This window comes from Zalophus californianus, chromosome 11 (assembly GCF_009762305.2).
Source record: "Zalophus californianus isolate mZalCal1 chromosome 11, mZalCal1.pri.v2, whole genome shotgun sequence".
In the NCBI taxonomy this organism is placed as follows: Eukaryota; Metazoa; Chordata; class Mammalia; order Carnivora; family Otariidae; genus Zalophus; species Zalophus californianus.
In genome coordinates this window covers 56,776,041-56,800,238 of record NC_045605.1, presented here as the reverse complement: position 1 = coordinate 56,800,238, position 24,198 = coordinate 56,776,041, and the positions used below count along the sequence as shown (strand labels likewise).

Sequence of the window (24,198 nt, the reverse complement as noted above, 5' to 3'; positions counted from 1 at the left end):
CGGAAGCTAATCGTTTCAGCATTATTTGTAATAGCAAAAACTAGAAATAATGTCCATGCCAAATAAGGGGAGGGCTCAATAAACTGCGGAGCATTTGCATGAGGAACTCTATGTGTCATTAATAAATATCGATTTATTAATGCTGGGTTAATGACAGGGGAAATGCTGGAGGAAAAAAAGCATTAGTCCAGATGTCACACACAGTTTAAGCACAATTGCGTCTGAATACACAGACACCTGCACACATACACGTACGCACACACGCATAGCAAAGACACACAAAAAATCTTTTTAATGTTCTTCCAAAGTGATGAAATTATGGATGATTGCTATCTTCCCCTTGTCCAAATGTGAAGGTTTTGTGTTTTTAAAAATAGTTATTGAGGGATGCCTGGGTGGCTCAGTCGGTTGAGCATCTCCCTTTGGCTCAGGTCATGATCCCAGGGTCCTGGGACCGAGCCCTGCATCAGGCTCCTTGCTCAGCGGGAAGCCTGCTTCTCCCTCTGCCTGCCACTCCCCCTGCTTGTGCTCATGCTCTCTCTCTCTCTCTGACAAATAAATAAAATTTAAAAAAATATATTTTTAGGGGCGCCTGGGTGGCTCAGTCATTAAGCGTCTGCCTTCGGCTCAGGTCATGATCCCAGGGTCCTGGGATCGAGCCCCGCATCGGGCTCCCTGCTCGGCGGGAAGCCTGCTTCTCCCTCTGCCACTCCCCCTGCTTGTGTTCCCTCTCTCGCTGTCTCTCTATCTGTCAGATAAATAAATAAACTCTTAAAATATATATATATATATTTTTAAATAGTTATTGAAAGATAAATATTAGTTCTTTCTAAATGTGCCCTCAGAACTCTGGTCACTCTGTCTCTAGGATGACACAGCACCAGAAGGCTAGCCTGGGGAAGGTAAGAGTTCTTGCCTACTTTGTTCTGGGCTAGTGCCCCAGTGCTAGACTGGTGCCTGGTACGTAGCACGTGTTTAGCAAGCCTTTGTTGAACGAGCAAACGAATGCATGGCACTTATCAGACTGCACTGTATCCTTCTGAGTGCCCAGCAGCCTCCCTCACCAGCCCTCAGGCAGGGACCTGGTCTGGCCCCACTCTACGTCCCCAGGGTTCAGCACAGGGCCTGGGACTGAGCAAAGGCCCATGGATGAATGAAAGGCTGAATAAATGAGTATTCTACCCAAGAAATCTTCCCTGATGACAATGTGCCAAATCCTTGAGGGCCAGGGTGCATGTGTGTAGGAGTGTGCTGCCTGTGTCTGAGAGGGGATATGAATATGTTAGGGCTTTCTGAGAACCCAGAGAACTCTGCCTGGCCTGACTCTGGCTCTACCTTCTTCCGGAGGCCCTCCGGACTGCCTGTTTTATCCATCCTCCCACCACCAGGGAGGAGTTCTGGAAGCCTGACTCAATCTACTTAAGATGTAGCTTTGCTTTTACAAGAAGAGAGAAAGCAAGCTCCTTCCTGGAATGACTTTTCTGCCCCTTTACCCTGGGACAACTTCTGTGACAAGCATCTGGCAGGGAAGCCAGCAGGTGGAGACAGAGCTCTGGGTGGAAGGAGGGCAGGTGGATGGAGGTGAGCTGAGGGATGCAGGTGGTAGAAAGTGGCTGCAGGAGCTGAGCAAGACTTTGCTGGGGGTGTACGGGAGTGACCATGACCTGGTGATTGTGTGTGTACTGAATGTCACAGTGCGGGGAAAGGGCATGTGACTGCGCTAGAGTGAGGGGCTGAGGATGGCAGTGGACGGGGTGCCGACATAGAGGGCCCGACAGAGCAGGGATGGGCAGCAGCCCACGAGACTCTGAGCCTGAATGACCGCTGGTAGGGTCGGGGAGCCTGGCAAGGGCTGGCCAGGCCCAAAAGGAGGCAGAAGCTTGAAGGCCGGAGCTCCGAAGGGACCCCTGACTCCCACTCCGACCCCCTACCTTGGTTGTCCAGAATGCCAGCCCCAAAAAGACTGTACACTTTTTATAAATTACATCTCAACACATGTGACACCTCAGGCCCATCCCAAACTTGGGCTCAGAGGTCTGGAGGTTAAAAAACACTGAGAACCCCAGAGCACAGCCAGCCTGATGTCTCCCATGACAAGCAGGGAGACCAAGGCTCAGGGACTTACTAACATTCCCAAAAGCCCAAGGCGTCAGCCCCCCAATACCTGGGTGTTTTCAAAAGCCATGAAAGAGGCCTTCCGGGTCCTAGCTGCTCAGATGGCTCCAAAAAGCAGGAGGTGATGCACGATTTTCATTAACAGCTGGAGCTACAGGTGCAGTGCCGGGGCGGGGCGGGGGGGGTACTGCGGGGCCTGACTCCTGCACCAAGATGTGAGGGCACCCCTGAGAATAGGCCCCAGGGCCGCTCACAGCCCAGCCCTCAGGGCACAGCCTGGGCCTGGTGCTCAGTAAGTGAGCAAAAAAATAAAAATGTGAATGAGCAATAATAACAGCAGCTAACAGTTACTCAGTACTTACTTTGTGCCAAGAGCCATTCTCAGCGCTTTGCAAATATTAACTCATTTAATCCTCAGGAAAATTTTATAATTTCCATAATAAAAGATTATGAGCCCCATAATAAAAACATTATTCCCACTGCACAGATGAGAAAACCGAAACAGAAGGGTTAAATAACCTGCCCAAGGTCACATAGCTTTGAATCCTATCAGTCTTGTTCTAGAACCCTTGGTTCTACCAGTCTGCCAAACTGCCTCCCGCTCGACACCTGCACCTTTCACAGCTGTTCGTTCATTCCCACACCATCTTCCTCCAGGAGCCTCACCCCAACACCCATGTCTCACCTCCAGTATCCTAACAGATATTTTTTAAGCCATTAAAAAAAAAAATAATGTATTGAGGTGAAATTCACATAACGTAAAACTTACCATTTCAAAGTGAACAATTAGTGGCATTTAGTAAATTCATGATGTGCAAAAAAAAAAAAAAACCAAAAAACCTACCTCCTCCATTTCCAAAACATTTCCATGGCTCCACAGTAAAATGCCTCACCCATAGGTAGTCTCTCCTCCCCATCCCCTGGCAGCTACGGATGGATCTATTCTGCACATTTCATATAAATGGAATCCTACGACGTGTGACCTGGGCAACTGGCTTCCTTCACTTAGAGGACTGTTTTCAAGGCTCGTCCCTGTCAGAGCAGGCACCGAGTATTTCATTCCTTGTTATGACTCAATACTCCTCCATGGTTTGGACTGACCACAGTCGGTTTAGACATCCATCCACTGATGCACATTTAGACCATCTGTTTCCACTTTTGGCTGCCTTTTGAGCCTCACCATGACCCTGCAAGTGAGGACTATTGTCCTTGTCTCCTTTCTGGAAGCAACACTGACGTCCAGACGTGGTCGAGTGCTGACTTGGAGTGGAACCCCCTGGCTGCCAAACTAGAGTGTCCTTCCCTAGAGTATCCTGTCTCCCAGCCGTTCACTCACCCTGCAAGGCACCCCATTCCTGGACATCAGTTACCACATGCCAGGCTCTGGGCCAGGAGCTGACAACAGAGTGGAGGGCTCAGGCGAGGCCCCAGGGTCCCCCAGGGCCTGAAGCTGCAGAGATGCGCTCCTGCCCGCCCCCAGAGGGTCCAGAATCCAGGCACACCACGTCCAAAACGAGTACAGGGGCAGGAGGACCCTGCTCCTTCTCCTCCCTAAGTCTTAGCTCTCCTTCCAGCATAGAGGGAAGATGGCCCCCAGCAGGAGGCTCTAGAGAGTTACACAGCAAGACTGCCAAGCAGAGCAGGAACTGCTGAGCTGGAAGGGCCTCCAGAAAACACAGGACTCACAGCCACGGAGTGGGGAGAGGGCATGGGATCAAGACAGCCATGAGCGTTTCCCCTACCGATCAGCTATTTCACCCCTAAGACAGAAATGCACGCGAAAAAGCCCTTTGCGAGGAATTCCCGCTACACCTTCCTGCTGTGTAACTTTGACCCAAACCTTCTCTGAACCTTCTCTGCCCAAAAGTAGGGGCTCGGATTCTAGATTCTAGGTTGGGAGGAGTGAGCTGACTTCAGAGGGCCCTTCCTTTTGGTTTTTTGGGGTTTGGGGTTTTTGAGACAGAGGGGGTGGGGGGAGGGGCAGAGGGAGAGAGAGAGAGAATCTTAAGCAGGCTCCATGGGCTCCAGGGCCACTGCAGAGCCTGACGTGGGGCTCAATTTCATGACCCGGAGATCATGACCTGAGCCAAAATCAAGAGTGAGATGCCTAGCCCACTGAGCCACCCAGGACCCTTCCTTTTTTTATTTTTATTTTTTGAAGACTACTCGCCTTCAGGCCACCTTTCTGCGTAAGACAGCGTGGCTCTGAGCACAAGAGACCCATAGAGGCCACCTCCTTCCCGCACTCCAAGAAACGGCCTCTGCCACACATTTGACTGTTAACGGGACCATCCTGAGGGAGTTTCTGGCATTCAGTGTGGAGGCAGCCGGTCCCAGTTATCACTAATAGTCAGCACTGCCTCCTCAGGCTCCCCTCACACAGGACAGGGGCCCGACAAATATGTGGTGAAGGAGCAAGTGAAAGAACAAACAATCCCTCGGTGATTTCCCAGCTTCTAGCCTCTCTTTTCTAGTCTATTTTTTCACACAGCTACCACTTGAACCCTCGGCTTCTGCCTCCCCTGCATGCCGTGTGGCTTTAAGCAGGCTGCTTAATTTAGCTAAGCCTCAATTTCCCCATCTGCATACAGGGACTCTCTTTGTGGGGCAATGTGGGAGACGAAAAGAGAAAGCAGAGGCCCAGCACCTCAAGGGCTAAGGAATCCTCCAGGAAAAGCAATTGAAGGAAAACTGTTTCTCTTTGGCACCCCACCCCACCCCACGCCCCTCGGCCCTGATCCTCTGGTCTCCCTCTGTTCCAGAGGCTGGAGGAAAGAGCCTAGCCTCTGGGCTGGCCCCTGGCTGGATGTAAATGTTTACGCCAAGCCCAGCCTCCCAGGGACAAGTTATTTGCTCTGCTTGTAATTAATTGCAGGAGGCCCGTCTGGGGTAATAAACTCTGCCGGGGAAACATAAACAGTTTGCACAGAGCTCCAAATCCATTGTGAGGCCGGCAGAGAGGGTCTGCAGGAATGGAATGCTCCCCCTGCCACACGACGAAGACCTTTGGAGAGCATGTGAAAAATAGCAGCTGACATTAGGGGTTGCTTACCTTGTTTTAGGCACGGTTGAGCCCCTGGATATCTGGTATCCCTATTTTCCCCGTGTTAAAGAGGAGGAAGCTGAAGCTGAAGCTGATCAAGGCAGGGCGACTTGCCGCAGCTGGAAAGTGGGTGGGCTGGGAGGGACACCAAGCCTGACTTTAGAAAAGGGGGGTGTGGGGGAGGAGGAAGACAGCCATTCACTCAACAAAAATGTATGATAGGTACCCCCCGTGCCGGGTACTGGGACCAGAAGAAAAGAAAAGAAAGTCACGGGTACAGAGGGTGACAGGAAGTTACAAGCGGCCATTCAAGCTCTGCAGGGCACAGACCACCCAGTAGGCCTCTGGTAGGAGCGCACAGTAGGTGTGTAGTAAGTGAATTTCTGGCTAAAACTTACTGCTCTTTTCTTTGAGCCAGTGCAGCTTCTCGCCTACCAGTTCAAGGTGTCTCGAGGGTACTGTGCCAGGGCTGGGGGTGTAATGATGGATGAATAAAATATATAACCTTTGCCCCCTGGGAGCCCAGTCTAACCAAGGGTATGCGCAAATGGATAAAGGAGTAGAACGCAAGACAGCTTGATGAGGGTCATGGGGGAGAAGGGAGGGATGATCGGTATTTATTGAGCACCCACTGTGTGCCAGGTACGGTGCTAAGGCCTACATTATCTCATTTAGGCCTTACTATAACCCAGGCAGTGGGGAGAGAATACTATCACCCCCATTTTAAAGATAAGAAGGGCGCCTGGGTGGCTCAGGTCATGATCCCGGAGTCCCGGGATCGAGTCCCACATCAGGCTCCCGGCTCAGCGGGAGGCCTGGAGGCCCTTTCCTTCTCCCTCTGACCTTCTCCCCTCTCATGCTGTTTCTCTCTCTCTCTCAAATAAATAAATAAAATCTTTAAAAAAAAGTGAAAAAAAAATAAAGATAGGAAGACAGAGGTTCATAAAGATTACATAACTGTCTCAAGGTCACAGACATAAGCACTAGTGGTGGGATGTGAAACGTGTAGCCTTACACCAAAGCTTCTATTCTTTCCCGCTAGGCCCCACCCACTGCCCTTCCCTCCACTCCCTGAAGGGGGCGCTGAAGTTGGGAGGGACAGGACCACCACCATTAACCTAGCTTCCCCTTTCCCCAACTCTGCTTGAGGGTGCAGGATGTGGGAAGCCACGCACCTTGCTGGCCTGGTTTCCCTTCTAAGCAGGAAAGGTCAGGCTTGCCTGCCTGGGCTGCTTCTCTCAAACAAAACCGGTCAGGCTGGTGACCTCTCACCCCGCAGGAGCAAGAAAGGTCGGTCCAGATTTCCACTCTGCCCTCCCCCACCAAAGGGCCACTCAGTTTACAATAGCCCTTTCCCAGAAAACTGCACTTCACAGCTTATAAACCCTTTTCACCCTCTTAGCTCATCTGACTACCAGCACCCCACCCCAGCTGTCCGTATCTGCGCACGCAGCACCTAGCACCAGGCACAGTGCAGTGCAGGTGAATCAGACAGCAGGCTGCTTCCATCCCAACAGAAGGGGTGCCCCCCACCCCCTTCCCCCAACCCTCCCCACCCCACCCCCTGCCCATCTCTATCCAGGTTACACCAACATTTACTGAGCTCCCGCGACAAGCCTGGGGCTGTCCTAGGCAGTTTCACCTGAGGTACATTATTTAAACCTTTCCACAGCCTTTTCAGGTAGGGATGATGTCCATGTTACAGACGAGTAAGACTGAGGGCAGAAGGACTTTTCCAGTCTCTTCTTTACACAGCCAGGGAGATCTGCAGCTGGGTCTGGCCTGGAACTGGCTCCCCCAGATGACGTTCAGGTCCTGCCTCAGCAGGGAGGGCTGTAACTGATGACCAGGTCCGCATGTGTGGGATGAGACCTCCCCAAGCACACGCAGGGACATGGCACCAACATCCCGGCACAAAGGACCACCCGGCCTGAGCAGGGGCAGATCCAGGCTTGAATGAGATCATAGAGTTTGGAAGCCCTCTTTAAAAAAAAAAAGAAGAAGAAGAAGAAGAAGAAGAAGAAGAAGAAGAAGAAGAAGAAGAAGAAGGAGAGTACACAAATACCTTCCTTTTGCACCTTTCACAAAACGTCTGAGCACGTGGACACAGCGCTAGGTCTCGGAAGGGGCCCTGGAGCACAAAGGGCCTGAAGCTGAAGCCGCACCAGCCTCATGGTGAGTCCGCCCCTGGGCTGGAGGAAGGGCCCAGAGGCGATCCGAACACCACCCGCCTTCACAAAGGCCCTGCCTCCAGCCCAACAGACAGAGGAGGCTCCGGAGGACATTCCTTCTTCTTGTCACGCGTTCTGCTGCGACGGAACCCTCCCTGAGACTGGACCAAGTCTGTCTGTCTGTCTCCCTGTTGCCATGGTTTCAGAAGAAGCAGAGCTCATCTGAGCACAGGACCGCCCCGCAGAGTGCGCATGCTCACATGGACAGCACCGCTGGGTTTCTCTGTGATCCTGGGGCACATCCCCAGGAGGACCTTCATGCCTGGGAGGGCAGGGTCATCCCCACCTGTGCCTGGAACCCAGAAACAGCCCTACCAAGAACCCCAGCCCCAAGTATTTGAAGGCTATGACACTGTTTACCACGTGTTCCCACATCCCGCTTCTCATTTGGCCCACACATCCGCACTGGAAGGTATGCAGAGCCAGGTGTATTGTCCCCATTTACAGAAAGGGACAACAGAGGACACGCACCATATGCCTACTCTGGGCTCGACATGCCAAGGGACCTTCACAAGTGGTATCTCACAGACACCCTGCAAGGAAGGGTTGGATCCTCAGGGGACAGGTGGGGAACTGAGGCCTCGCTCAGTCTCTGGGCCAGGACTGGGGAACAGGACTATGGCCCTGCTCTCCCGTCTCCCAGCGCAGTCCTCTGCCCAGGCTCTTTCACGGTCTGGAGTGCGCAGCTCAGGAGGCACACATGCCAGAACACAGTGTGTCATGTGAAGAACACGAGGTCTCCAGCTTCTGCGGCAAATGAACAGCTAGTGGCTTATGACAGGCCTTCCTAGAAACAGGGGATCAGCAATTGCCTTTTCCTCTCTGGATGTGTCAGAGAAAGAGTGCCCAGGCCTTGGAAGCCTGAAACCTGCTTGAAAGCAACAGCCTCGCAGACTCGGGGCCTGGACCTTCCCCCACATGCTGCCAAGCAGCAGAAGGCCTCGTGCCTACATCCCACCTCCCACCTTCCTGGCCATCCAGACCCTGCACAGAGCCCACCTCTCACCCAACAAGCCAACTGCCCAGGGCTTGCTCTTGCTTGCCCAAGTCCCAGCTCTGTCCTTCCCTCATGATCCATTCACTCACATATATGTGTATCCACTCTACAAACCTTATGGAGAATGTAGTGTAGGGTGACCAGCTGTCCACATTCACCCAGGACAAAGGAGTTTCCCAAGATGGACTGAGGCAGTCCCAGGAAAACTGGGATCATAGATCAGGCTGCTATAGTGTCTGCCTGGCCCTGGGCTGGCCACTGAGGACACACTGGAAGGAAGGGCTTCCTTCTTCCAGCTGGAGAGTGGCTCTCACTCAATGAGGAACTACAATCCAAGGCACCGGCCCCGCACCCCCTCAGCGCCTCACACACATTATCCACTGCAATCTTAGGAGGAGGGTATTATTGTCGCAATCGTATACGTAAGAAAACTAGAGCTCAGGGGCGCCTGGGTGGCTCGGTTGTTAAGTGTCTGCCTTCAGCTGGGGTCATGATCCCAGGGTCCTGGGATCGAGCCCCACGTCGGGCTCCCTGCTCGGGGGGAAGCCTGCTTCTCCCTCTTCTACTCTCCCTGCTTGTGTTCCCTCTCTCACTGTCTCTCTCTCTGTCAAATAAATAAAATAAAATCTTTAAAAAAAAGAAAGAAAGAAAGAAAGAAAGAAAACTAGAGCTCAGAGAAGTGCCTTGGCCTGCCCAGACTCACAGAGCTATCAGTGACATGCCAACACTTGAACTCAGATCCACTGAGGCAGACAAAGGAAAGGGCAGGTTCCAACATGAACATCAAGAAGACAGAAAAATATAAAGATATGTTTTATTTAATCAGTTTTGTAGCCGCCAGTATTTGGCATGTGCTAGAGGTTCAGAAAATATATGTGGAAGGGAGGAAGGGAGGGGAGGGTGAAGGGAGGGAGGTGGGGCAGGAGGGAGGGAGGGGAGGGAGGAGGGAGGGAGGAGGAGAGGAGGAGAAGGAAGGGAGGGGATAAAGGAGCCTGGGAATGGGGGGAGGGACTACCTACCCGAGGGAGGGAGGGAAAGAGGGAGGCACGTGCCTGATTTAATCACCTCCAACCTAGGAGATCCCAACCCCCAAATTCACAATACTAACATTTCCCTTTCCACAGCCGGTGTCAGCTGTTTTGTCTCAGCACCAGGGCCAGGAAGGAAGTGAGAAGAGGGAAAGAGTGCTTCTCCTTTGGGTCAGCAGCTCTGGGCTCACTTCCTCCAGGGAATCTTCCCTGACTCACACCCCCACCCAATTCTGGCCCCTACTTATATGAGTACAACAGCCATGTGTGTCAGAAGTGTGTGTCTCTGTGTGTTTGCACACACGCCCATCTGCATGGGCGTGTGGGGCTTGTACTCTTGTTTCAGTTCACTTCTGCAAACCTAGACCTCATGTGGCTAGGCCAGCCCTATCAGAAGCTGGGGGGCCAAGAGGTACCAGACACAGGTCTGCCCGCTAGCACAGGAAACTGACATGTCAGCAGCCAACTGTGATGGACCGTGCCATCCCGCAAGCCTGCAGGGGCAAAGGAACATGCAGGAGGACACCGACGGCCCGGGCGGGGGGCACCCGGTCAAGGGAAGGTGTCATGCCTAAGCATGCAGCAAGGTGCTCAGTACAACACATCAACTGAACCACACTGAGGTGAGGTTCAACCTTAAAATATAAGGGAGATGTCACCAGTCAAAGGAAGAAGGCATTCCAGACAGAGAGGCTGGCTCGAACAAAGGCACAGTGCGGAGAAAGTATGAAGACTGTGGAGGAATGTCAAAAAAAAGTGAGAGCAGCCAGGGTGGTGGGGAGAGCTGGGGAAGGAGCACAGGAAGGAAGTTTGGCATAGACCGTGGAGGGCCTCCAATGCCCCTGGAGAATGTGGACAGTCCTATGGGAAATGGGGACCGACCAGCCAGTTTTTAAGCCAGAGGAGAAAAACGGAGTCAGATGTGAATTTCAGAATAAGAGGAGGACGGTTTGGGGGTTGTCTCGACTGAGCAAAGGGACCAGGACTGAGCCCAAAGATTACTGAAGCAGGCCAGACCAGAAGCAGGGCTTGGCCTGAGCCAGTGGCAGTGGAATGGGGAGAAGAAAATAACTTTGGTGAGAGGGACCTGTATCCATCACCATCAGGTTGGGTGTTCTGAAGGTTAAGATTAGGAGCTTGGCACACCTCTGCCCCCAAACCAAACACTCCAACAGAAGCCGAGCCAGGTTGCTGTGTGGCCTGGGACAGGACTCGATCTGGGACTGGGTCATGGTTCTTTGGCTGAAAGTTCTTCTTACCAAAAACGTTTACCATATTTTTTTTTTTTTTGGCAAAATTGACTGCAAAAGAGTGAATAAAAGAGTGAAAACATCAGAGCTGACCAGATTGTCTCAAGTATGCATACTGAGTCCTTGCTGCTGAAGTCAGCCCTCTAAATGAGAAATGAATATGTGCATATTAACCACTCTATTATGCCATGTGATCATCTTTGTCATTTTTAGGATATTAAAAAAAATCCGTTGCAAAGAAAAAGTTCTCCTTACTGAGTTTAAAAATGCTTCCAGGTTTCTTCCACTGCCCTGGGGCTATAAAGCCCCATAATAAAATCATCCTGCTAATGTGCTGGGTGCTTTCATTAGCACAGATAAAACAGAGAAAGAACAGAAACTTTATGCCCAGAGGCTGAAAAACCCCACAGACAGGGAGCTAGCGGAGATAATAGAGCCACCAGTACAGGGAAGGTGAGAACCCCAGTCCACTGCTTCTCTCCACCACGCAGCCCCTGGCCTCCAGAGTCGGCCCTCAGAGCTACAGTGTCCCCCGCTCCATGGCCACCTCACAGCCCCAAAGCTTAAAGCTGTTTCTCGTAAGACGTGGTTTCCTATTTCATGTCCACCGCTCATCTAGGAAGTCATCAGACCCTCTGCAGGGTCTCCTCCACTGGAAGAAAGCCTTTGCTCTGGTGGCCCTCCCCCAGAAGAGACCGGGGAAGACCCCCAAACCGCCTCATTTCTGATAGTGGGTTTGCTTGACCTGGTGTCTCCTCCTGTATCTGTCCCATTTCTTCTGTCCAGGCCCAAACACTCACTGTGATGCCATGGGGCTGAACTTTGACCTTTCACCCTAGATTTTGTGCCCTCAAACAGTCTGCAGCCCCACCTGGGTGGCTCAGTTGGTTAAGCATCTGCCTTCAGCTCAGGTCATGATCTCAGGGTTCTGGGATCGGGCTCCCTGCTCAACGAGGAGTCTGCTTCTCCCTCTCCCTCTGCCCCCCACCCTTGCGCCCTCTGTCTCTCTCTCTCTCAAATGAATAAAATCTTTAAAATTTTTTTTTGTTTTGTTTTGTTTAAAAACAATCTGTAGCCCCAGCGTACCCTTAACTGACAGCAGCTGAGGTGTCTGACCCTGGTACATAGTGGGTTCTCGAGTATCTGATGAAGGAAGTCAGTCCCGGCTGAAAACCTCTGTCACAGATGCCACCCAGACAAGCTTCACCTGTGGCTCATTTCAGACTCACCACCCAAAGGGTGCTCCAGCGTCCCCCACATCTAAGGGGCTGCCTCTGACCCTCAGCCACTCAGCAGGCTCTGCCTCCAGTATAAACTAATCCACGTTACCCCCTCCTTCTAGTGTATTGTGATGATGTATTTCCTCTCCCCCAAAAGACAGGAGCAGCAGGAGGGCTGAGACCTGCGTGTTTCCTCCTCTTAGTGGGTCAGATGCTCAGCCCAGGACCTGCCGTGTGGCAGGTCCACAGAAGTGTTCCTTCACTGGTCCCTTCTTGGGAGGACCGGGTTGGCAGAACAGAAAGGGTAGAGGCCAACCCTGTAAACACCCAGCCGGGAGGAACCCCCATGGTTCCCCGCCACCCCAGCCCCCGAGGGCAGGGCCTCTGAGGAAGGTCTCAGGTGGGAGACAGGAGCAGAGCTGCTCCCCAAGTCAGCTTCCCCCTAGGAGAGACAGGCCACGGGCGGCGGGGGGGGGGGGGGGGGGGGGTGAGGCAGGACGTGTTGAGTAGAGGTCTGGGCCTGGCACCCAGCGAGCGCTTGAGAAATGTTTGTGGAACTGAGTAGAACACACTGAAAAATGCTGGCTATTTGTTCGTCTGGCTGCAAAGAGGCCAGGTCCCTTCTGGGGGTACTTCACAGGCAAATTATCTCAGGGCACAGCCTGTTTCCTCTAATGAGGGCTTCTCCCCTTCGCAGCTGCTCACAGGAGCGTGGGAAGGTGGGCCGTGCGTGCGGGCCCCAGGCTAAGGCAGCACGTACAGCTCTGCTTCCGAAATGGTGTGGGCGACGCGTACCACCAGCCCAGGCAGGGGGCGTCTCACATTGACCTCTCAGGCCCAGGAATCCTGAGCCACGCACTCCAGCCTCCTCCTGGGCCCCTCTGGAGGGGAAGAAAAGAAGGAAGCAGGGAGTTGGGCCGACTTATGTAACCAGCTTCCTTGGAGTCAGAGGCCCTGGCATGTCACAGCCCAGCACCGCAGGGAGAGGCTTGGGGAGGGGGAGGCGACTTGCTTCCCTCCTTTGCTGCCTCTCCTCCAGTCCTCAGCAGACCTCGGAGGCAGGCGCTGCTTTCCAAGCGTCTCAGCTCCAAGCAGGCACACGCACCCCCCCCCCCCCCCCCCCCCCGCCGCCCCGCGCCCCTGCCCACCCCGCTAGGGGTTGGAAACCAGGAAGGGCTGTTGTCAGTGGCCTACTGGCTTCCCGGGCAGAAAACCTGGCTCCAGACACCATCACAGTGCCTGGGGGTGTGGGCTACGGGAGAGAGGCCTGGGGCCCTTCACAAGGCCCACCCCTGCCCCTGGCTTCTTGTCCCCCAGATTCTCCCCACTTCCTCCTAGACAGTCTGCCATGGTGAGGGGCCAAAAGGCTGACTCAGGCTGCCCAGCAGACCCTGCTCTGCCCCTTCCAGCCCTGGGCAATCTCACTTCCCTTTCCTGCCATCATCTGAACTTCTCTAGGCCGGTGCAACCCCCCAGCCCTGCATACTCAGCTGTGTGCACAGCACCGAACAGGACAGGAAGGTGGGGATGCGGGAGACAGGGGAGCAGAGAGAAGAGCTGAGATCCACTCCTGGGCTGGAATGACAGTGAGGGCTTCATCACATCCCTACCTTCTGGGCCACAGCAACCATATGCAGTAGGTGATATTATTACACCTACCGCACAAACGAGAAAACTGACGTCCAGAGAGCCTAAGACCCTTCCCCACAGTCATGAAGCTGGTGTGCAATATTGCTGGACAGCAAAGCCGCCCGACTCTGTGTGACTCTAAAATCCACACTCCAGACCACCACCTTTGGGGAGCTCCATACACCTGGGGGTGCTACTATTGGGAGACACTGCACAGCCCTCACTGGTCACCACTGAGGACGCTAGTTTGGGAGCCACTGGATGGCCATGAGGACAGGGACAGGGCATGACAGAGGCCAAGGGCTTGCCTGCTGCCACGCACAGTCTTTCCTTCCAACTAAACTACGGGCATTCAATCTCAGGCCTGGATCACACCCACCCACTGCCTGCCCCTTCCAGAAGACAGGGCTGCTAGCAGCCAAGCTATCCAGCACAGAACACAGGTTGCTGTCTATGCCCTCTCCCCTCCTAGCCGTAGAACTGAGAAGAAAAGCGTCGTAAGGCCTCCTAGGCCAAAGCCCTTTCTCCTTCCTTCTTGACACGTGGAGAAACTGAGGTCCAAAGAGGAAAAGCAGCTCGTTAATGGTATCAGAGGGATAGTGAAGAAGTGGAGTCCCTCTTTCCCAAGTCAGAGCCCCTGCCCTTGATTTATCTCACTTGGGTGCTGTCCCCAGATAGCACTCTCTCTCAACCGTCTGTCTGTCTGCCTCTCTCCCTGCTCCCCGATCCTCCCTCCCCACCTCCTGCTTTCTTTTCCCAGCTCTGCCTGCAGGCCCCGTGTCTGAAGCCTCCTTCACAGCATCACTTGCCTTCTCACACTCTTCTGAGCCCCACTACCCCCACCTTCTTCCTTCCACTCCTCAGGGCCAACGAGCCGTTCTTGGGTGGTTTAATTAGCTGATCATGACCACAGCCTGCTGGATCCAGTGCCCAGAACCCTGTCCCCAGTAATTAGGTGGGTTCTGAGTACTTGCCCAGTGGGAAGCCAATGGGGAGATCTCTCCAGCTGCATAAAGAGCTCTTTGATCACCGGCAGGTCATCGGAAGCCATGGTCCCCTCCTCAGGCCAGGTCAAACCACACTGGATATACCGTAGCCAGATCCAGATGTCCATTCTAAAGAGAGACTCCATACTCGCCCATGCCACAGTCCAGACCCAGAAAGGCTCAGGAAATGTCTGAGGATGGGGGGGATGATGAATGGAACCCACACTCTGGGGGCCAGCAAGGGATGGCTCCACGGCTGGGGCACTTACTGAGGAAGTAGGATTTGGGCAAGCGGCTCAAAGTGAGGACGGCATTCTAAATGGGGGGAGCAGCAGAAGCGAAAGCAAGAAGGCTGGAATGAGCAACCAATCCCCGTGCTGGGTAGCTCTGGTTATCAGAAAACACATTCTCCTAGCAAGGTGAAGCTGCTCATCCAATGACCCCTGCCCTTTGGGTCACGCACACACACAAAGTCACTTGTAGATATTTCAAAGTCGGCAAAGATGTGCCATTGTCCTCACCAACCTCAAGTGTATCTCTTCCCAGTGAAACACCTACATTCAGCCTCCTTCACTGAACAAATATTTATGGAGTTCAGTGCGCCCTGCCAGGTCTACACAGGTACGGAGACAAAAGACTCAGGACAGGTGTCCTTGGTCTCACACAGGGGACATCGCAAGTATGTAAATAACCAGGACACGTAGGGGATGTGGGGGAGTGGATCCGTGCCAAGAATGAGAGAGAGAGAGAGAGAGAGAGAGAATGGCAAAAAAAAAAAAAGAAAGAAAAAGAAAAAGTCACAAGGCCCTTGGTGATCAGTGAGGACTTCCCGAAGGAGGAGGCCACATATGATCCAGGCCTTGAAGGACAGACAGGAAGGGCACTGAGGTCACCGCCTGTGTACTAAGGGCCAATGATGAAACAGGCTTGTGCTGAAACCTTTGAGGCCTCAAGAGTGAATCAAACAGGGTCCCTCTGTGGGGGAGCTCGCAGCCCAGTGAGGGAGCTAACCTCAAATAACACTGCCCTTTGGCCAGGGACTTATCCCTGAGCTTTACCTCTTTCAACTCAGTTACTCCTTGAGGCAACCTCCTCTGCAGGCGCTATTACTACCCCATTCTGTGAATGAGGGTGCCATGGCAGAGAAAGGGTTAAATAGTAGGTGGAGCTGACATCTGCAACCAGGAAACCTGGTTCTTCCTAAAGCCTACCCGCTATACTAATCAGTCTACGCTAACCAGATCACACAGTGGGCTGAGCGCACAATCCACAGTCACCCCCAGGCCCCCACCCCCACCCCCCTGCAGTCTCTGTCCCACTGGCCTGTGACAGAGGCCTGAACTTTGCCCTCTCCCCAACTTCTGGCACCCCCTGGAAGAAAGGTCACCCCCAAACCCACTAGCAGAACACCGAAAGGGGTAACTCAAGGAGAGTTACCTCCTTGCACATGATGGCTCATTTGATTTCTCCAGGGACACCAAGACCCAGAGAGGGTGAATGTGGTGCCCAAGGTCACACAGCAATGATTAAGCATTAGAGCATACCTCTGGGACTCTCCTGAGATGGCACATCGCAGCTGTCCACTCCCCACCCCTGCCCCTGCCCCTTTGTCAAAACACATCTGTGCCTGTTAATGGCACAGGAGAAGGAGGAAGAAGCTGCAAAAAAACCCAGGAGGACCAGCAGTGGGGCCGGAGGCCCACAACCGCTATGGGAGGGCCCTTTGGCCTCACCCAGGCCCGTACCCATTCCATTTCCAGACCTGTGCGTGCGGGCCGTGCCGCCACTGAACGCTCAGACCTTGAGTGAAGAGTATGTCTCCTGGGGACCTGACATCAGCCAGAGCGCCCCCCCCCCACCTTGTTCCAGGCTCTTCGGACCAACAGACGGATCCCTCTCCAAGTACAAGGGGCCCCCATGGAATCAGCTGTGGTCCCAAGCCCGTCCTGAGCAGAGGGAAAACCACTGAGTCGCTGCCGTGACTTCAGCCATACAGAACAGAACTCCAGGACCTGTCTGGTCCAGTCCCTGGAGCCCGGCCTCATCTGGCACCAGGTCTTCTTGGGAAGGAACAAGCAGTTCCTCTAAAGAGGACTAAAGATGGGGCCCGTCCCAGGAAGGAGGAGGCGTCTCCAGAGAGATGACCCTGCCAGGGCCCCTTGGGGAGGGAGGGAGGGAGGGGGCTGGGACAACAGACTCCTTTGTTCCCCTCTCAAAAGCAGCCACCCTGTCCTGCTCCACCCCCTCCGTTGGTTGGACACCCCCCTACTAGGGCTCCAGCCACTCCTGGGGCAGGACCCATCCTGCACATAGGAAACAGAGAGGGTTCCTGAAATGATCAGAGATAATACCTATTCATACTGAGACATGCCCCACCCTCAGAAGCCTTCAGTCTGATGTGAGAGACAGGCCTTCCTCTTGCAGAAGCCTGTCTGATGGGGGAGAAACCGGCTCCACTCCCAGAAACCCATTCTGATAAGGATGGTACCCCCCGCTTCCGCAGGACCTGGAGGAAACCGGCTCTCTGCTCTCCCCCCACCAAACCTAGCCTAATGTGGGAAACATGGCTTTCATCCTTAAATTCCCTAATGGGAAGGACCTAATATTAGCCCTTTGGATGCCCCTGGGCTGATAGGAGAGGCAAGGGGTGGAAGGATTCAGTCCAGTCAACAAATCCTTACCATGCATCTCCAGTGAATCAGACCCAGAGGTGGATAATGGGCCAGCAAACAGAAAACAGAAATAGCCCCCACACCACAAGGAGCTCACCAAGTGGGGAATAAAAACACCTGGGGTATGAATAAGTGTGTGAGAAACTGCCATGAGATTCACCCACCCAGCACCCATAGGCCTACTTACCAGGGCTGCCTCGTCCCTCAGCAGCCACATGGCACACGCTCCTGCGCCTGCACCTGCACCTGCTGTCTGCACTTTCCGTCTAGATGCCTTGGCCTTCACCATGTCCCAGGACCCAGCTCAGAAGGCACGTCCTCATGAAAGGCATCCCCAAGAACCCCAGCCTGAGTCAGATGCCCCTCTTTCAGGAGCCAGCACAGACAGCCTCGCCTGTGACCAGCTCACATTTCTGCAGCGTCCCTCCCACCACCCTCAGCTGAGCTGGACGCCCCCAGGTTCCCACACCCCCGGTCTCCACCACCCTGAGCCCAGGGCCTCACACCCTTCCTCCATGAGACCCACCTCAGCTCCAAGCCCGGGGAAAAGCAGAGTCCTCTCCTCTCCCCTGTGCCCCTGTGGCCCGGCTTTGCCCTTACCACCCCGTCAAAAGCCCCCCCCACCGCCAAGTCACCAGCCACTGCCTTCTGGCTAACTCCCAGGAGTCTCGCCCAAGCTGGTTTCCTCTTCCCCCTCAGGCATGGGTGCTCTCCAAGGCCCCAGCTGTCCCTAACTCTCCTCTCTGCCCATGCCATACCTCTGCCCTGCACCACAGCACCCACGCTGTGGACAAGTCTGAAGCCCAGAAGCCAGCCTCGACTGGGGACCAGAGATGGTAAGTCAGGTTCAACACTGCCACTCCCAGCAAGCCCAGAAGCATCCCTGGACAAAGCCACAAAACTTCCCCATGTTCCAGCCAAGATAGGTCACACAGGGCTTAACCGCCAAGAGATATGACAGCCAAGGTTCAGAGAGCTGGGGATGACATGTCCCCATCACACCCGCCCTCCCCCCCTTCCAACAAAGAAAACTTCACAAACATCTGCAGGAATGAGAATTCCATCCCATCCCATTGCCTCTCAGGATGTCCCTCCTGTTACCTAACTCTGATCGTTCGTGTTGGCCGCTGCGGTAGGAAGAACAGCAAGAACCAGAAGGGATGCACAGCTAGAGAGTGGAGCTGCCAGGGAGGTGGGGGAGGCCAGCTGTGTGGGCCATTCAGCCCTCTCCCTCTGGGTGAAAGCACGGTGCAGCAGAGGGCTTTGTGAACACACAGGCTGGCTTCTCGGCTGAATGGCAGCGGATACATTAATCTCTCCTAGTCTGTTTCCTCAGCTGCAAAAGGCAATCACAATCCCTCCATCAACAGGATCACTGGGAGAACCAAATGAGATCATGCATGTAAGTCTCCTGACACATACCAGACACCCGAATGGACACCACCTCCTCATTCATATTTCTCAGCTGCGTCCCCTCCCCAACCTTAGCTCAGATCCTGCCTTCTCCCAGGCTCCTCCTTGGCCTCCTCACCCGGTCTCCCTGCTTCTGCCCTCCACCCCCTGCCACTGCCAAAGGCGTCCCTCTGCAAGGGAACTCTGCCCCCATCCCTCGTCTCACACTCCCCCCATGAACCACCACGCCCTCTCTCCTTAGCCTGACATTCCAGGTGGTTGCCAATGAGCCTGTATTTCTCTCTTGAGGCTCACCCATCATCAGCAGCCTAACCCACAGGCTACATAGGGTGCTTCACGCCTCCCAGCCTTTGCACGTTCTGTGCCCTCAGCCATGAATGACATCCCCAGGGCCACCGCCTTGGCCTCCTCATCCTTCCAGATGAAGCTCAGTAGCTCCAAAGCCATCTCCTTCCCAGGAAAGCTTCCCTCACCATGCCCCCTGCTGGGACTGGGGCAGGGGCTCCCCCTTAGGTCTTCTACAGCACCTGTCACAAGTAACCACTTGCTCTGCTCTAAATCCTTCGGGGACAGAATGGGGCCCTTCCTCTGAAGCCCCAGCCCCGGACCCTCAGTCAACTTTTGTTGAATGGAGGTGCTCCCAGAGCACCATGGTACAGCAATCATCATACCACCTGCCCTGTAATTAATCCCATCCAGGCATTTGCCTCACCCCTCCTTCCCCCCGGACCCCTAGACTTCCTAGAGGACAGTGACAGTTTCTGACTAATTCTGTCATTTTCATATGGGGGGGGTGAGTCCAAGTGCAGGAATGGATGCCATGACTCCTGATCCTTAGAGTATGGGATATTTGCAGTTTCCTCTTCTAGGTCAGAGAAAGAAACCCATGGCCTATGGAGTGAGGTACAGTACAGCCCATTATTGATTTTGCCCTTCTGTTCCAAATTACTCAGGAAACCTGTCTGGAAGGGGGAAGGAGGCCTCCTGGGGCTACAGGGGAGAGAGAGGGAAAGAGCAGGGCCACCATTCATTGAATGGACTTTAGCCAAGCCTGGACTCCAGGCTTCGGGCAGCACCTCTTCCCCTGCCCAGCAAATTCAATAAACACAAGAGAGGCTTGAAATGTTTAAGCATTGACAGCTCCAATTTGCGGACAGGAAAACTAAGGTCCAGAAGGGTAAAGACAAATGTCCAAGGTCTCCCAGTGAGTTAGAGGCAAGCAGGGGAGTCGTGGAAAAGATCCTGACTCCAAAGATAGGGTCTCCAACAGGTACCTGGATGCTCACAGGATCCCCATCCTGCTGACACTCTAGGCCGGCATGGGGAGCAATGACACTCCTCTTCAAGTCACAGAGAGGCAAACCAAGGCCCAAGAGGGGCTGAGTCACCCTGATGGCGAAGCAGCGCAGGAGGAATAAACGAGAAGAGCAAAGGCTCCTAACTCTCACGGGGAGAAAAGTCTCATCTCAATGGTCAGGAGGATCTCGGCTTTGGGGGACGTGCACATAGCAGAAGAGAGAGTCACACATCCTCCTACTGAGGACAAAGACCTGGTCACAGTACCGGCCAGCTGCAATGAGAACTAGTCATCAAGGTGAACGCAGAAGCCTCACGATCTTCTGCAGTCTTCCCTCCCAGCCGGGCCTCCACACACAGAGCAGGGCACCCCACCATGGCCTTCAACCCAGGGCCCATGAAGGGCCTGGCAGTGCCCAAGGGCAAGCCACAGAGAAATGGACCAAGTGGGCTCCAGCCTCTGCCCTGCTTCTCACGCCCCCTGACCTTAAGCAAGTCAGGTAACCTCTAACACTCTGGTTCCTCTTCTGGAAAACAGGAAGAGGAAAATTAACCTCCTTGAAGAGCTGTCAGGAGGATGACTGGGAAGCAGTTTCTAAATTATCTCCAAGCCTCAGTTTCTTCTGAAAAATGAAAATAATCTCTGGAGGATCTTTCTAATGCTGTTGAGAAAGAGTGTCAGATGGCAGTCAGTGTGAAATTACTTTCTCGTGGTCACAAAACATGATGACCACTGGGGTCACTTCTCCCTAGTCTATCTGCTCCTTTGGGGAAGAAATAGGTCTTGCACATCTTTGATCCCCATACTATGCCTAGTATACAGCAGGCACTCAATACATAATTACTGGAAGCAAGAAGAGAGACAGGGAGGGTGGAGAGAGGGACGAGAGGAGGGAGAAGAGGGGCACAAGGATAGAAGATGGAAAAGAAAGAAAAAAATGAAAAAGAGGGGCTTGTAGAAGGGGGAGGGGGAGGAGAGAGGGAGAAGCTTCTACTGGCCCTTAGAGGAGTAGGCGGAGTGAAGAGGTACAAGCCGGGTAACAAACCAGAGTGCCTGATCTGGGCTTGTCACGGTCTAGAGGGGCTGTCCCCAGGGGCTGCCCTGCCCCAGCTTCCTCCCCTATTTTGACCTAGTTTTCCATCTCAGAGGCAAAGCCTCTCCCTTTCTGAGCCAGGGCAAGCTCCTAAGGAGACAGGAAACCCCCTGCTTCAAACAGACTGTAGCCAGCCACCCCAGGCCTCTGGAGGTCAGAGGGAGGGGAAACAGCGGAGGGGATGCATGTTTCCCAGGCTCTGGGGGGCCTGCCACCCTGTGTGATGTGTGTGTTTCCACTTCTTGCCATGTGGGGACCGGAGTGAGTGTGTCAGCAGCCCCAGGGTCAGCTGACTTGTTACCACAGGGCGCCAGTGTGTGGGGGCATTTGTCTGAGGCGTCTGTGGGGGTCCGTGCTGGTGGGGTCTGGCAAACACGGGGCTGGGGAGATATGTGCCAGCATGAGTGTGTGAGGGTATGTCTCAGAGTGTTTGTTACAGCGAGTGCCAAGTGGCAGGGTATGTGTGTATCAGTGTAGGCCAACATGTGTGCGCCAACATGAAGGTGTGGTAGAACTGACGTGTGCTGGAGTGTGACCCGTGAGTGACAACACGACTGTCCCCAAGAATGTGTTCACGAGTGTGTACCAGTGAGTGTGTGACGGTGTGTCACTGTACACGATGAGCATGTGGCAGTGAATGTCTGTGTGCGTGCCAGCATGAGTGTGCCCATGGATGAGTGTGCCCGTGTGTCTCCAGGAGCGTGTGTGCCATTGTGTGTTAACCTGCCCCCTTGCGTCTCTGAGTCTGCTGCCCAGTGCGGGGTGTCGGCAGCGAGTGAGTGTGTGTGAGTGTGTGTGGCGGCGGCGGCGACGGGCTGCGAGCCGGATGGGGCGTCCGGGTCCTCGCTCCCGGTACCCCCACCCACGGCCCCACGGCCCCCACGGCCCCGCCAGCGACCACACACACACAGGAGACCTCCGGCACAGGAGAGCTGAGTGCCGCGGAGCCAGGCGTCGGCGCTCCCGGGGTGACCGACTGGAACCCCCGCCCGCGCCCGCGCCCTCGCCCAGGTCGCCCCCACGGGCACCCGGCCGGGCCGCCGCCGGCACTCACCGCGTCCCTTTGTCGCCCATGGTCCGCCGCGGCCGCAGGAGGTCCGAGGCGACAGCGCCCAGGCTGGAAAATCCCCGGCCGGCAGGAGGAGCGCGGGCCAGCCGGCTCCCGGCTCCCTGCTCCGCCTCCTCCGCTCTCCCGGCCGCCGCCGCCGCCGCCGCCGCCGCCCCCGCCCCCGCCCCCGCCCCGGGCCCGCCCGCCGCGCCGCACAGCGCCCGGGCCGCGGCCAGGGGCGTGGAGCAGTGCGGGAGGGTGCGTGTGCCTGCGTGTGCGCGCCAGGGCAGGGCGGCGGGCGCGTCAGGGCCCCGAAGTCGGCATTTGGGGGTCCACACGGCCGCGCACCCCGCTGTGTGTCTGGTGTACGTGAGGGCGCACGCTGGGGTGTCTATACGTGCGCGTGTGTGCACGCGAGTGTGCGATGCGTGTGCACGGCCGTGTGCTCCGGCTGACTCGGGAGTGTGTTCGTGTGATGGAACGGTGTGTGCACGTCTTTGTGCAGCCGTGCGTGTGTCCTGGGGCGCTCCCCCGCGCTAGCCGGGGGCAACCTTTTGTGTGTCCGGAAGGCTGGAAGCCCAAGGTTGGCCCACCCCAAGGCCGAGCTCCCTCCCAGAGGCGCCCCTGGTAGGGTGGGGGTGGGGGCCTGTAGGAGACCCCGGGTGCCTGGCACGGCCTTAGCCCTATGCCCCACCCTCCCCCACCCCAAATCCCCGCCCTTCTGGAGCAATAACACCCAACAACCCTACAGGGACAGGAAGAAGGGGTCAAGGCGGGGAGGAGAAGGCAGCCATCAACGCTGGGGAACTGATTAGGGTGGGAAGGGAGCCGGAGACCCGCAAGGGGGATTGGCAGTGGCTGCCCAGGAAGAGGAAGCAGTGAGCACAGGAGATAAGGAAGAAGCTTAGAGCTGGCCTGCTGTGGCCTGGGAGTCTGACCTGGCGGGGTAGCACCATGGAAAGGCCCCTAGTAAGCTTCATGGCTTTTTATGGGTGACACTGGACACCAGCCCTCTCAAAAGGGCTCCAAACACATAAAGTGAGATACTTAATACAGCTTGCAGAATTGTTCACAGGTGTTTGCTGGCCTCCCCTAGTGCCGGACACACACACTGTAGGAGCCCAGTAGATGTTAGCCCATCCCTCTGCAGACTTCTTGGTGTCCTGTAATACCCTGGCTGGGATCCTGCTTTGTCGGAGTCCCCTTCCTGCTGTCCATGTAGTGGGAGAGTATGAGGTCTTTCCCATCCCCTCACTGCTGGGATTTGGCTAATTGGCCCAGACAGATCCCTAATACTGGCATATTAATGGGAGGAAAGGAAGCTATCATTTATGTGATTGTGGGTCTGTAAACATCTCCTGTAATTATGCTCAGAAGCAGTTACCTATGCTGATTATGTATAGTTGGGTAAGGCTATCCCAATAAAATTACTGTAATTATATCCAGATAGGCAGGTGGTTGAGGAGGAGGTGTGCTCATAGGCAGACAGGGTGGTCTAGGGTCTGGGCAATGTTGGGAATAAAGAGAGTATGGATTAGGGCCTGGGACCTTCCTCTTGGCCTTGGCCTCTGGGCTTCACCCTTACTCCCGCAGGGAAAGGAGAGAAGCCACCTGCTGTTTCTGCTGAGCCCAGGGATTTGAGAGGAGCACACCAGAGTCCTGTGTGATGACAGGAGGCTCATTGTGTGAGCTGGAGAGGACCCTAACTGGGATGGAGAGACCAGGTTCTGCCACTCTCTGCATCAGTTTCCCCACCTAGAAAACGGGGGGGGGGGGGGCGGTCAACCCAACCATGTGATCTACAATGGCTCTCCTCATGGTGATGCCCAAAGCACCTGGATTTTAAATTTCAGACAAATTCTTCATTTGACTCAATAAGTACTTGTGTTTAGTTTACTACAAGACATAATGTTGTGCATTACTTCCAAGTAAAACAAATGGTCCAGGAAGATGCATCAGATGGTTTCAGGTAACCCTTGCCCCGACACAGCTCTTCCCAGCCCATTTTGGGAAGCATGGCTCTAGTGTTCTGGAGACAGTGAACAGATTGGCAGGCTATGCAGTCAATATGCACGATTTCAAGTACATCCCCCTTAGCCCATAAACTTCAGGAGGGAGTTAACGGTGTGACTGGCACTACTTGATGTTCACAATTCTATGAGATAAATTCTCTTTT

At 54.6% G+C, this 24,198-nt stretch overlaps 1 protein-coding gene across 1 annotated transcript in view; it reads right to left on the bottom strand.

Annotated features, from left to right (window-relative positions):
• ARRB1 (arrestin beta 1) overlaps nucleotides 1-22,168 on the bottom strand; it is a 75,171-nt gene extending 53,003 nt beyond the window's left edge. The window contains exon 1 of the mRNA XM_027578757.2: nucleotides 22,029-22,168. Within this exon, the coding sequence (XP_027434558.1) occupies nucleotides 22,029-22,048 (20 nt within the window). The 5' untranslated portion in view covers nucleotides 22,049-22,168. The remainder of the gene's footprint in view (nucleotides 1-22,028) is intronic.
• Nucleotides 22,169-24,198: the final 2,030 nt, after the last annotated feature.